Source organism: Gossypium raimondii, chromosome 4, assembly GCF_025698545.1.
Source record: "Gossypium raimondii isolate GPD5lz chromosome 4, ASM2569854v1, whole genome shotgun sequence".
NCBI lineage: Eukaryota > Viridiplantae > Streptophyta > Magnoliopsida > Malvales > Malvaceae > Gossypium > Gossypium raimondii.
In genome coordinates this window covers 50,104,592-50,119,340 of record NC_068568.1, presented here as the reverse complement: position 1 = coordinate 50,119,340, position 14,749 = coordinate 50,104,592, and the positions used below count along the sequence as shown (strand labels likewise).

Below are 14,749 nucleotides of genomic sequence, written 5' to 3'. Positions count from 1 at the left end.
ATGAAGTCTCTTCAGCCTGGTGTGAACTCAGTAAGCCTGCAGTAGCAACAAAAAGGTACCTACATCTATGGTCCTAAAGTTAAAAGAAAAAACAGAAACCAATTCCATAATTTCATTCTATGGCATGAAAATAATCAGAAGCAAGTTCAATTTTACATCGGGCATCCTTGGTCTCGCTAACAATATAGTCAGATTCACATCTAGATTGTTAAATGATTATTCAGTTTCATACCAAGAAATTTAAAGAGTTTGAAAGTAAATCTAAGTTTCATGGTGTAAAAAACTTAGTTTATCACAGTTAGCAATCGAAAGAAAACCAACATTCTACAACCTTTAAGTGAAAGGTGCAGTAGTGAATTCTTAAATATAAAATTGGCAGGAGTAAGCATAATTCATCTTATTTGCTGTCATTTAAAACTACAACAACATCACCTCCTCTTCAATAATAGACTAGATTTATAGCCAGTTTGAAACCACAAGTTGGTGCCTTGGTGGTGATTGTAGTACCTATAAATTACCAAAATAATTTCTTGCCTGCAAGAATAACTATTATCACACCAAGTAAAGCTGACAAGGCTCCATCCCTTGAAAGCCAGAATTCAGTCCATGTCAAGGGCCTTTTGACCTGCGACAATACCTCACTGAACCTTTCCTGCAAGTCCTGACGTGAGCCAGTGTTATCTATCACAATATCTGCTTGGCTCTTCTTCAAATCTAGAGACATTTGAGCATTGATCCTGTTTCTGGCATCCTCCTCTGTCGAATTATCTCTTTCCATAAGTCGTCGAAGTTGTGTTTCAGGATCAACCCATACAACAACAATTGGTTTTGTCCACTTATCCATCTTGGCCTCAAACAACAACGGAATGTCTAGAACTATCACCTTATGACCTTTTATCCAAAGCTTGAAAATTTCTAAAAATATGCCAGAAGATATATAGGGAGCCAATAACCTACGAGAAGAAAATTAACCAAATTAAGGAATCAATACAATCTGCAGTTTCAAGACAAGTTAAATGACAGATGATCCATAACCAATCCTCCCTAGATTATACCTCCAGGGATAAAAGGACACTTACATTTTCCGCCATTTAGCCTAGGCGAAAATTAAACATCAAAGTACTAGAATTTGACCTCCATGATTTGAGAACCACAAGGTGACATACATAACTTCCAATAGCCTTTAAATCGTTAAAAAGCAACCTCCTAGGAGATCATGTTATCAATTTGCTACAACATTGACAAAATCATGCATACAAAACAAACTAAAGAAAGACCAAATTTTACACTAAAAATGCTAATAAAATTTGCAATTTGGAGATAAAATTCTGACCTCCAGGACTAGTATAGACTACCGGATAAGTATAATAGTAGAGAAACAAAGCTTTTTAAGCTATTTCCAAACATGAAGCTGAGTTTAAAATATTTAAAAAGGTAGAGGATGAAATTAATGAAAAATCAACCGGTTAAGGAGTTGACGTTTGGAGGCATCAGAGAAGACAATTCGTCCCAATTTCAAACGATCAACTTGGCCATCATCTTGTAGAATGTCCGGTCCGAACGCCGCCACCACTTTTTTGTACCCGCCGGAGTTCTTCTTCAAGGCATCCTGCAAAAAAAAAGGTACCAGTTCGTAATTTCAATCAAACAGGTGATATGCCCCCAAAAAATTGAAAAAAAAAAAGGGAGCGTACCCGAGCGATGATGTCAGCATCGACGACGGGAATATGGTTGTGCTTGAACATGGAAGAGACAGTACTCTTCCCTGAAGCAATCCCGCCGGTCAGTCCTACTAACCTCATTTTTGCTCCCTGTTTCAGATCTTTCCCTTTGACCAATCCCCTGTTTCCTTCGCCGCTTACCTTACTACCTACTTTATTAAAAAAAAAAAATTAACAATCTCCAGATGCGCAATTTTGTATATAATTACTGTTAATTAAACTAAATTAACAATTTTTTTTAAAAAAAAAAGAAGGTAATTTCATATTTGAAATGACTTAATTCCAATTACAAATTAAATTAGATTTCCGATTCAAAAATAGACGTGTAACATATGAAATATAGAAATACCGAAGATAGAGAAATAAAACTCGTGTCACCAACACCCTTTGGATCCCAAAAGAACCCAGCAGCATTCGGCTTTCTTTGTTTCTGCCCAAAATGGCTCAACTTACCACCTCATTTACACACACCTGAAAGTGGAGCACACCATACACAGTAGTATAATGTCGTAAATTTGGGGTAAATTAGAAAAAAAAACTGATTTTTTATAATAAAAAAAAATTAAAGAAACAATCTGATTTATGTGATATTTATCAAAAAATGTAAAAATGCGTCTAGCAAGGCACGCTTTATTACACAGACAACTAAACGATCCTTTTAGATGCGTTTTCACTCTGACTAGGCCAAAAAACAAGCCTCGTTAGAAGCTTTTTTCCCCAACCATCGAATTTCTTAATGACAATAAAAATGATTAGTTTTATTTTTATATAAACCCAAGTATTTTCCTCATTTTTTTCATTTAAATCCATTTCTTTCGGTCCCTCAATTGTCTCAACTTTTTAATTCTAAAATTTCAATTAAAACTCTCTCAAATTTATCTTGATTTAATTCTTTATTTCGATTTTTAGTTGTTTTAATTGAATTTTGCAATGGCAAATACTCTTATTCGTTTGGATGATAATAATATTTTCATGGTCTAATTGTAAATGGTAAGAAAATATTTCTATTTTTTTTAATTTTATTTAAGTTCATTATTAAGTTATTAGAATTATTAAATTTTAAAAAAAATTATTTTTTTCTAATCAGGCGGAATATCGGATTTTGGAGACATGACAATCTATCTTCAAGTGCATCGCCTACAAGTCAACCCTACTTGGAAGATGCAGGATTCTTGCGCATGTCCCATATGCTAGGGGTGTAAAATAGACCCCCACACTTATCAATGCAGTGATGGAAAGATGGAGACCTGAGACATATTCCATCTTACGTGCGGTGAGTGTACAATCACACTCGAGGATGTTCAATTACATCTCGATTTATTGATGGATAGGCCACTCGTTATGTGATCAGTGGTCGTTGCCGGTTGGAGCACAAATTGAGAGCAATTGTTAGGCAAGGTGCCGGACAAGTTTTACGGTAGCCAGATAGAGTTGAAATGGTTGCAAGATAGTTTCAAATATATGTACGAGATAGTTCGAGTGCCTTTGAAAGAAAACAGCATGTCTGAGCATACATTTTGAGGTTAATCGAGGGTGTTCTAATGCCCCAATAAATCTCGAACTCTTGTACATTTAAGGTGGCTGCGACAACTCGTCGACTTAAAAGAAACAAGCCGACTCAATTGGAGATCAATCGTGCTGGCGACGTACCAAGAGATATGTCAGGCTACACAACTAAAATAAAATAAAATCGGTAACAAGGTAAATTTTATTCACTCGTAACAAGGTAAAATTCATTTGATAATATAGTAACCACAATATTTTTTTTTTTTTGCATTCTCATATTTTTAAATTGACATTTTATTTGAATTAAAATATTATTTGAATAGGTGAAACTATAGCTCAAGTTATATGGAACTACCGAAGGAGCTCGAAGATATCATTCTATTGTTGGATCAACGATCGAAAGTCGAGGTTAGTTTTTTAAAAATTTCAATCATATAATATTGATATAATGATTTCAAATTAATACTAAGTAGATAATGAACTTTATTATTTCGTATTATAGTTTGAATGGACGTCATACTTTGATCCGGGAATTCAACAATGCATCCCATCCAAAATGTTAGTCAATCTCAATATCTGGCTTATTCACGTGCCATTGATTGTATACGCCACGGTGGAGATGTATACTAACGTTCATGTAGCAAGAATGGAGGGGGAGAATGCCACAAGCCACGGATCAAAGCTCGTCACTAATGGGCACAAAACGTCTCATGGAGGTTAACAGATAATGGAGCACATTCAACCCATTTAAACTGACCCGATTTGTAGAATATAATAGCAAAATCCTATCTACTTAAAGCTTTGGTGGCTCAATGAAGCACTCCAGTAAAAATAAAGTTACCAAGGTAAACAGTGTAAATCCTAAAGGGATAAAATTGTATAGAGTTTAAATCCCTTAGGGCTCTCATCTTGTAGATAATGACGAATTTTAGTCGTTGATGTAAATCGATTTGTACCGTTGGATTTGGGTGAGCTCAACTATAAATAAAGTCCTCCCCCTTCATTTGCAATTGCATCATTCACTTCATTTTTTTCGAGTTAATATATTTAGAGCTTTTACTCAAAAATTTATGTGCATTCTTTATTTGTGGTTTTTCTGTTCGTTCGTAGCTTTTTCTATTTCACAGTTGCGCCCGTTTTGCTTCAGTTCCTTAGAGAATTTCTACATAAATTCTTAATTTTTGAAAGTTAAGCTAACTTAGACACATTTGAAGTGAAGGAATCGCCTAATGCCGCAATACGGTGTAAGGTGTAGGGTTTAGGGCAACAATAGGAAATTTTGGTAGGGAGTGTATATATATATATGCTTGTGTTGTCATTATGAGTTAGGGCCAGTTTTTCATTGCTTAAAAAAATCACTTCTGACTCCATAAGCACTTTTGAAAGAAAAGCTGTGAAGAACAAGCTGCTTTTGGTTGAAATTTTTAGCTTTTCAGAAGTGCTTTTCAAAAGTAATTCTGAAAAAGAGCTGAAAAGGAGAAGCTAAAAATTTTAGTTTTTTTCTCCCAAAAGCACTTTTGGTGCTTAATTACTTTTTCACCCCTCCAATAACATAGTATTTTTTTTCTTTGTGCTTAGTTACAATTGTGTTAAAATAAAAAAAAATATTTTTTTAAATATTAATTACAAATATTTAATGGTTATATTTAAATATTTAAAATATAGTTTATATATTCTAATTAAATTTTATAAATAATTAATATTTATTGCTTAAAAATATTTACAATTTATATTTCATATATAAAATATTAACAACAAGTTATAATATTTTTTTATATTATTACTAAAATATAATAATATTAACTAATTTAAATATTATTTAAATGCATATTTGTTACTCGATAATAACATGTCTAAAATGGAAATTTTATTTTTCAAAAGCACTTTTTGACAACAATGCTAAACACTCACATTTTAAACCAACTTTTCAAAAGCACTTCTCCACAGCACTTTTCAAAAGCAATGAAGAACTGACCCTTAATATAATAAGTAGTATTGGGTTTACTTGAGGCATGAAACTACAATGAAGATGTTGCTTCCTGTATAAATATGTTTTTACACTTACAACTATGAATTATGAAGAATCAATTCTAATTTCTATCAATAACCAAAGAGATTAAGAGGTAGTCAACACAAAACTCATATAAAAGAAGTTAAACATCAATAAGTATTGCAAAACAGTTAATAGAAACCTCATCAACAATATAGAATCAAAAGAAATACCTAGGATTGGAAAAGCTAGTACAAAATTCTTCTCATTTTTACACCCCAAAATTCATCGTTCTATTGCCATCAATCATCATCCAAGACCACTTTTTTATTTTGTTTACTAACAAATTCCCATCAACACTAGTTCAATTTCTTCCACCAAGTCAACCAAAATAACTTGGGTAACCTAACCCCCAAAATGAATTCCACAAACTACACTAAAATTAAACTTTTCAAAATTAACCTTTTGTCCATATGATTTTGCAAGAAAAAAAAACACAAACCAAATAACAAAATTATTGAATTTTGAAAAGTAAACAAGAATTAAGTTGGCCTTGCCTTAGCTCTAAGCCGGAATTTAAAGCACCAAGGAGTACATACAAATAGAAGTACCAAGTAACCAGTTCAACTTAAGGGGAAATTCTTAAAAATAATAGGTTCTCAAACGACGTCGTGTGCGCAAAGAATAAAGGTGACCGAATAAAAAAAAACTTGAAAATCCTTACATGCAAATTTATATGGAAATATATCAAAAGAATATATACACACATTTCACTCACAGATGCATGCAGCAAAATTTATATGGAATGTGCCAAATAAACATTAACAGACAAGCAAACAAGAAACAATAATCAAATAAAACAACACATATCAATGTTATTCCAAACAAAATCATGAGATTGTAAAGAGATACCTTGGGTGGATATGAATGGCCAAGTCAATCGAAGGATCAATTGAAGCTCCCCTTGAAACACTGTTGACGTCCTCAAAAGAGAAACCTTCTTTTGCTACATAATGAACAATACAAAAGCAAAAGATAAGTACATTAGTCAAGTTTTAGTTGGATTTTTAAAAAAATAAACCAATAATATGATTCAAATACGAAACTTTGAAAGCAAACTCTCACAGTAAGATCACAAAGGCAAATATATTGCATTCTTTATAAGGAAGAAAACAACAACACATAGTTAACATCTTCTAATGCAACACAATAACCATCCGTAACTTCTTTGTAATATAAAACAACCTCTTTAGTTCAATTACATCCCTAATTCCAACCATGCCATGCATTTAGAAATCACTTGAATAGTTTAATCAAAATGCATTTCCAAATCATATACACACCAGAACACAAACAATCCCAACTAAGTTTATCGATGAGCTCCACCCAACCATCTTAAAGAAAATCCACCCCAATCCTCACTAATGATTGCAAGCACCTAGTGGTATGAAAAGAAACCCGAATATGCATTGATCCATGAACTGACTAATATGCGCCACCTTAGCAACAGATAAAATGTGAGATTGACTAAAAATTTCACAAATCTTCCACTCCAAATATGACCAAGTTCTTGTAGTTAAAATTGAGGTTGATTGATAATAAAAAAAAAATATTGCTTTCAATTCTATTAGAAAACACATAACAATGCCATACAAACTGCATTTTTCCTTGAAAAATGAAAATAAAATAGCACTCGTATAAGGTAATAATTATCAAACCATTGGTCAAACAAAAATTTTAAATTCTCTTTTAAGCTAACCCAAAACAAACAATCAAAAGAAAAAAAAAGTTATTCAAAACCATAATGCATTGAGAAATCAAGTACAATAACAAATGAAGAAGAAACTAATGGTGTAATTGTTAGATAATATATCCAACACATCATTTTTTCAGTATCATATAAGAACCAACAACCAATACCAATAACCAAATCAAATTTATGTTAATCTAAGGGTTGCGACTAGAACCTATTCACTTAAAAGATTACAACTCAATTTCCCTTCATGTAAACATGCTATAAGCCTAGGTAACACGGATGACTATCATTCTACGATCCAAGTATTTTCACCACATGGATATATCAGTAATCACACAAAACTTCACATTTAACTGATATAGAGAGATGCCTAGGGTCTATTGATATGCACCTTGACGTAAGATCTAGTCACAAGTCTAGACGAGAAAGAATTCTTGCTTCGACCTATGGTTACTCAAAGAGGCAGATTCGTCCTTGAATAAACCTCCTCCGAAAATAACATTTCTTTTTTATAGAATAATTGGTTACCTCTTTATTTCATATTGGTAGCCTTTTATAGATTGTTAATAATAAATGAAAGAGTCCTACTTGACTTAAAATGGAATTCCTAACTTAAAGTTTATGAAGGAAATAAAAACCTAATATAATAGAGAAAATAAGTAAAGCTCAAACTCAACTCTTATTGCATTAAAAGCGTCCATATCATCTACGTGAAACTTTCAATCAAAATCCATTTACAAATCATATCCACCAGCACACAAACAATCCTAACTAAGTTCATCTATGAGCTCTATTCAAAACTATTTTAAAGAAAATCTACCCAATTTTTACTGATGAATGCAAGCACATGGCAATATGAAAAAGAATACGTCTATGCATACACGAATCATGACAATCTCCACCGTATGATCATGAAACCCAAAACAGCACAATGCAAAATGCAAAAAGTTAGATGAAAGAACAACTAAACCCTGATACTAAATAACAACTTAGAACATCAAATTTTGATACATGGTGACAATAGATGCTACCCCTTCTTAGAGAGTCTTAGGGCCCGTTTGTTTGCCAATAAAATATTTTTCGAAAAATGATTTTCTGAAAAATAATTTATTTTTCTGGAAAATGATTTACTGAAAATATTTTCTGTTGTTTGGCAAATTTCCTGAAAATATTTTCCAGAAAAATTGCTTTTACATATATTAATAAATTTATATACATATTAATAAATTTTATAATTTAAATTGTTTTACATATATTGCAATGATTTATTTATAAATAAATAAATCAAATTAAATATATAATAATACTCAATTATTAAGCTACAATATTTAACCGTCATAAATTGAAAACAACCAAAGTCAAATAATTGAATAATTATAAATTAGCTTGCAAACCACAATTAATACTAGAAATTAATAATATTATCTAAATGCAGAATTAGTAGTACACCACATAATAACAACAACATTATCCTAACACTATATGATTTTTAAATACTTTTATCCAACGTATAATTTTATATATGATTTATAAAAGATATACTACCTTCCTTAGCATCAATTGTCAAATCTTAATAGACAAACATAAAAGGGGACAAGACGGTGAAAGGTAGATTAAAGGACAATCATCTGAAGATAACCAACCCACTAACGGTAGAGAAAACTCTCAAAGATTGTCACCATTTATCTCCTCCGCTATGTTTCCAACAACACTACCAAACCAAGGGTAGAGAAAAGTAGGACATGAAATATGATTATAAAACCCATTCAGAAGCAATAAGGTTGCGAGCAACAACTTCCATTCAAACACAGGTGGAAATCAAATCAAATGTCAAACATAAGAAAGAGAAAGAGAGAGAGAGAAGAAGTCGTTATATTGCAACTCATAACTCATAACTCTGTTCTTTATATGGTGTCCAGATTAATTTGCTAACATCAACCTCAAGACCACCAGGGCCAGCTGCTTTTAGATGGCGATCCAGGACCTTGGGGTCTGCACAGATAACATGTTGACCTTTCCTGTACTGAATCAGTTCTAGACTCTGTAGGGTGGTCAATATATCCTCTGCTTTTATAGCTGTCACGTCGCTGAGCTCCTGCAGAAAATTAAATTCATGTAGAAAATTAGTATTTAAGAATTCAGTGACACCACAATGCAATGAATTTTGTATAACATGCATGAATCAATATTCTAGGAGAAATCGCATTAATAGATACAGCTATTCAGAGACATCAATATAACAAACAAGAATAAATAGTTTATCAGAAACAGCATCAAACCTATCGAATCAGGCATGCTCCTTAACATCATTTTCAATTTTTCTCTCTTATTTCTATGTGGAAGATAATAAACCGACTTTTAGTTTCTAGGTTAGTGCCTCATCTGTTGCCATCAATCTAAAGTGAAAGCAAGCAACCCTAATCACAAGTTACTCAAGCTTGACTGAATCATACTCTGGTTCAATTTTTTGACGTCAGAATGAACCAAATGAACATTTTATTCTCAGCCGCAAAAGTTCCCAATATTATTTAATTGATATCTAATTAAGCAAGTCTTGCCATTCCAAATTAATCTAAATTGATGGCGCTGAGTCTCATTGCATTTTACAATGTAGGCATTGACCACCCCCCAAGCAAGAACATAAATTTCCATTAGGACAAAGAAGAGGGGAATTGCATAGAACACAGCCCACAACATTTTCAACACAGCTTCAGGTAGTGATACCTTGATGGAAATATTTCCCTTAGGCTTTTTCAAGATGTCTAAAAGAACCCTCGTCCAGTACCCCCTGTAGCTCAACAGCCCTAGATCGGATAGTGGTCTTTCAGGTGTGCCAACTTTACCTTCTTTCTTTGAAAGTTCATATGCTGGGTCCATAACAGAGACAAAATAAGCAATAAAGTTGAATTATAAAATACCGATGGGATCAAATGCAAAGTACAATACAACAAAATCAAGTATAACATCATTTATATTCAAGACTACGAAACTAGCATGAAGCAATAAAATTTAAGAAATTAGAAGATATAGATTAAGTTTACTCCATGAAAATGTTATAAATTCGCAGCAGCTCATGATTCTAGTAAACTAACTTGAGAACAATTCCAGACAACCAACTTGGTGTTATACTGAGAGTCTAACTAGTAGGATAATGGTACATTCTCATTTAATGCTGAATGAATAATCATCATCATTTGGTGCTATCTGTCCCCGTCTCTCTTTCATTGAAACATATAAATAGCTCACTTATTTTGATCCGTTAATGAAATAAGCCTTGAAAAAAAAAATTCAAATATCAAGAGGGGCAGGGAGCTTACAAAAGGCGATCAAAAACTTTCCATAGCCTTTCCTTTGATACGGAGGAAGGGTAAGGATTCATGCCAAATTATATGATTCCTCAGAATGCATTTCCTGCATGATCAGACACAAACTACTAACTAAGATATTTGTTTGTGTTAGGAAGTACAATCTAAAACACAAGTAAGAATGAAATGACAAAAAATGATCAGTAACTACAGAAAATTATAGCAGACATGCTATGAAATGAATAAGCAATTGAAAGCCCCAAATACACACATATAAACAATAAATTCTACTACTTGAAAGCTCATAATTTGAGGCTACAAAGGCAAGAATTGTTGTATCCACTCCATGCCACATTACTAAATTCCAATTACAAAATATCAGAATGACCACAAACATATAGACACTAGTTGTAAACCCCCACTGCATCAAGTAACAAAAACGCACTAAAAGTTACCTTAGAAAAGTATCCAACCATATGGCAACCTCGATCATCACATTCACATAAAACATAAAACATAAAACATAAAACAGAAACAGATCAACATCATAATAAAGGGTCTTGTGGTCAAGGAATAACTTCGCCAAATAACAAAGATTCTGCCCATAAACTTTATTCTGGAATGAATCACAGCCCTTCCCTAATAAGTACAAAAATAAACATCCCTTTCCCCATATCAATTTTTTCAAGAACAGTTTTTCAATATCTTAAGCAGTTTTTCAAGAACCAAAATGATGGCATACCTTAAGCAGTTTTTCAAGAACAAGAAGAAACGAAAATGATAAAGAAGATAAAGAAGATGCCATACCTTAAGCCAAGACCCTGCGAAGAGGGAGATTTGAGCGAAACGAAACAGCAGCGTGTAATTTTCCTCCTTCTACTTCTTCCTTTCTTCAATAAAATCGGTAAGACATTTTCGGTAAACTCATACTCATTTTACCCGTGTTTTGGAGAATGTTTTCCTATAGGATTTCATTTTCCAGCAAACAAACAACGGAAAATAAGGAAAATATTTTCACACAAACAAAATTGTCAAAAGACAAACATGAATACTACCCGCTTCATAATTGAAGAAATCAAAGAGATGAAATCTAGAAAATGAGAATAAAAAGGGATAAAGAAGTAAATCATTCCAAGAAAAGGTGGTTATCAGTAAATACACCCAATTTAAATTCAAGCCACAATCTAAATATAAATAAAAGTGAAAATTTAACGGATTAAAATTTGTATCATAAAATACATGATAAATTAACTACCCAACTATCCACTAGTGCTGCCAACAGCGGAGCTTAGACCACTAGCACCCTTTGCCTCTGCGGCTCGTGAACCTCTACTTTTAAGCCAATCAATCATTTCCCCAAACACTAACTCGACGCTTTCCTCCGGTTCCCCAACCAATTGGTGCCACATCCCTGGATGGATCCTCAATGTCTTGTCAGTGCTGGCGGCGCGTTTATAAAGCTCCTCCACGCAAGCCGGATCACACACCACGTCATCACCACCGTGCACGATTAGCAATGGAACATCCACTTCCTCAAACCTCCCTTGCAAGTCGTTGCATATTCGGATGAGCTCGTATGCTGTGGCGGCGCGTGGCCTTGCTACTGTTCTCCTAGGACTGGCTATCGCCAACTTCCTCTTCCACGGTTCTTTAAACGAAACATCCGGTATAGACCCGCGCGTCGGAACCACTCGCCAGGTGGGGATAAGTTTGGCGACTATGAACAGAAAATGTTCCAACGGCCATGGTGGCTTGAATTTAGCGCTTATCCCGCACATTGCGCCATTGAGAATCAAGCCATCCCACACTCCTTTTTGACGGAGAGAGATATAAAGCGCAATAGCTCCGCCAAGCGATTCCGAGTACAAAAAGGCGGGCAAATCCGGCGCGTGACGAGCACGGAAGGATTCAAAGCACTGAATGCAATCGTCGACAACGCCGTCGATGTTTGGAATGTGAGTATCGAGTCCGTCAAGGCCTTCGGAGAATCCGTGGCCCTGGTGATCGATCGCACACGTGGCGAATCCCGATTTGGCGAAAAGAACGGAGGTAAGTTGGAGGAACCAGCTCGACTCGCCGGTGAATCCGTGGACAACGGCGACGATTCCGGTGATCGGAGTATCTAGTGGGGTCCAAGACTGGGTGAAGAGTTTGAGACCGCGAGCGTTAGTGATGAACTCGGATGAGTGACTCACTGAGTGGCGGGCATAGAATTCGTCCGGAGTTAACGTGCCGAAGGGGCTCTCCTCGTTGGCTTCGGCTATCGGATGCCGGGCCATTTTTGCTAAAATGCGCCTTACGTGGAGGATAATTCGAGGAGGTTTCTTCCTAAAACTTCCCTTGGGACAAACTTTCAGTTGAGCGTTGGAGGATATTTATCGTGAAAGGGGTAGTGTAATCTGGCGCTTTATGTACTATTCTCTTATCGTGAAACCAATAAACGTGAGCATGACACGTAAGTAAATGAACTGCTATTCTGGATTATTTTGAAATACAATTTTAATTCTGTTAAAAGGGTTAATCCCACCTGATGTATGAATGAAGTCTTTTTTTTTTTTTTTTTTACTAACCTATAATTTGGTTTATATGGTAAGTGCTAGGTCCATTTTTGAGAAGTTAAAGCGTAATTTTATCATTATATTAATCTATAATTTCATAAAATTTTAAGTGCCTGCACTCCTTTATCAACCCCTATATGTGCTTCAAATATATTCTGCCTCATATTCGAGCTAATATTTAATGCTTAAGCTGATGGTTAGGTTCATAAAATGACCTAATTGATACAATATTAATACTTTAAAGATTCAATTAGAACATTTTAAAGTTTTTAAGACTAATTTGGATTTTAGACCATAGTTTGGGGTGTATGTGCGATTAACCCTTATAATTTAATTCTAGAAGGGTAATATCAAAACTATACATGAAATTTGGTCTAATGTATAATGTCATACATGAATTTTGATTTTATAAGATTTTATATATGAAATTTTGATTTGGTTCAGTTTTCATAGATCACTAACAACATTATCGAATTAGCATCATTTTGCGTTGATATGTTACATACACAAACAATTATATTAATTCAATATGAAAATAATTGTATATATTTATTTCTTTAAACGAGTGCACTTGAATCAAGTTTCATGTGTATTATTATACAAAATCAAAATTCACATATTAAATTACATATTAAATCAAATTTAATGTATAAATTTAATATTTATCCCATAAATATTTCAATAATAAACTTGAAAATTCTGGTTAGTCATTATAAAGATTTAATAATTAAAGAAATAAAATAGAGAAGAAATTTGGATTTCTTCTCTCCTACTAATGGAAAAGGTCCTCTTTTCCTCCTCCATTATTTTGGAATTTTCAAATTTGAATGTTACAAAAATCAGTTTTCTTTAACAATAATTTCATCAAGGCGAGATCAAAAAATATTTTAGGGTCGAAATTAAATTATAATTTTTACGATAGTAAAAATATAATTTTACCATTTTAATAGCTTATATCTTTATAATTTTTAAAGGGTTAAATCAAATTTTTATATTTTTAAGAGGGCAAAGTGCAATTTTACCTTTACTAATTTAAATTTTTAAAAAATTTAAAGAGCTTAAATGAAAATTTTTCATTTTAAGGAGGGCGGAGCCCCTGCCACTCCCTAGTTTCGCTCCTGAATCTCATTATAAGTTTTATTATTATTATTATTATTATCATATATCTGTTTCTTTTATGCAATACCGAGAATTACTCATAGCTCTTATCTAACCCTTAAATAGGAGGATAATGCGCTTTAGCATACTCAAACCGCATCCTTTTACACTGGTAATAATACCGATGACAATCGAACTAATACTCAATCAGTAAAATTAACTTATTTTTTATTGTATCTAAAAATGAGATTTAATATTTTTCAAAAATGTTTTTTTTCTAAAACAATAATTTTCAAATTATTTTACGTGTGTTTCAGTGACTTTGTTGGCTATGATGATGCTAAAAAGGACGGTGTTGGGTTGATACTTCAATGTGGAGTTTTAATGGCCTATGAATGGCAATGAATTTTATTGGTGAGCAAAAGGTTATGAATTAAAAGAGGGAGGGAGTAATTGTGTGCATTTAAGTTTTGAAAAGAGAAGTAGTTTGAAGTTAGGCCAAATTCTAACTTGGGACCTACTAGGTTTAGTATTTGAACTAATACCAAAAAAAAAATAATAATAAACTATTAAAATAGTTACTTTTGTTTGTTTCGGGTTATGTTTTAGTCATTTATGTTTGAAATGTTACGTTTTAGTCACTTACGTTAACGCGTTGTAACATTTTAGTCACTGAGCCGTTAATTATCGTTAACAGTGTAACAGTATGCTGATGTGGCACGTTAAATTATCATTTTAAATAAAAATTTTAAGTTAAATTATATAATTGGTTCCCATATTTTTTTTTCGTTTTGAGCAATTTAATTTTTTTATGT

At 33.2% G+C, this 14,749-nt stretch overlaps 2 protein-coding genes and 1 pseudogene across 3 annotated transcripts; all 3 read right to left on the bottom strand.

The window, feature by feature from the left end:
- Positions 1-239: 239 nt before the first annotated feature.
- LOC105779722 (dephospho-CoA kinase) lies at positions 240-2,239 on the bottom strand. 2 transcript variants are annotated; one of them, XM_012603619.2, is made up of 4 exons: positions 2,071-2,239; positions 1,695-1,870; positions 1,464-1,609; positions 240-953 (listed from the first exon to the last, which is right to left on the bottom strand). In XM_012603619.2, the coding sequence occupies exons 2-4, from the start codon at positions 1,800-1,802 to the stop codon at positions 515-517; spliced, it is 693 nt and encodes a 230-aa protein (XP_012459073.1). In that variant the 5' UTR covers positions 1,803-1,870; positions 2,071-2,239; the 3' UTR covers positions 240-514. The 2 variants fall into 2 exon arrangements, with proteins under 2 accessions (XP_012459073.1, XP_012459074.1); XM_012603620.2 differs by having other exon boundaries at positions 1,695-1,873; positions 2,071-2,233.
- A 6,484-nt stretch (positions 2,240-8,723) lies between these two features.
- On the bottom strand, positions 8,724-10,984 carry LOC105778851 (histone acetyltransferase of the MYST family 1-like; annotated as a pseudogene).
- A 392-nt stretch (positions 10,985-11,376) lies between these two features.
- Positions 11,377-12,643, bottom strand: LOC105779721 (caffeoylshikimate esterase). The gene has a single exon (XM_012603618.2). It carries the CDS (start codon positions 12,555-12,557, stop codon positions 11,538-11,540), a length of 1,020 nt encoding a protein of 339 aa, XP_012459072.1. The 5' UTR covers positions 12,558-12,643; the 3' UTR covers positions 11,377-11,537.
- Between the last annotated feature and the right edge of the window lie 2,106 nt (positions 12,644-14,749).

Excerpts from the sequence above, each read along its gene's own strand:
- LOC105779722 (XM_012603619.2), bottom strand. The coding sequence starts at position 1,802 with ATGAGGTTAGTAGGACTGACCGGCGGGATTGCTTCAGGGAAGAGTACT. Across the intron at positions 1,610-1,694 it reads ATGCTGACATCATCGCTCGG|GATGCCTTGAAGAAGAACTC; the intron begins GTACGCTCCCTT and ends TTTTTTTTGCAG. Across the intron at positions 954-1,463 it reads AAACGTCAACTCCTTAACCG|GTTATTGGCTCCCTATATAT; the intron begins GTTGATTTTTCA and ends TTCTTCTCGTAG.
- LOC105779721 (XM_012603618.2), bottom strand. The coding sequence starts at position 12,557 with ATGGCCCGGCATCCGATAGCCGAAGCCAACGAGGAGAGCCCCTTCGGC.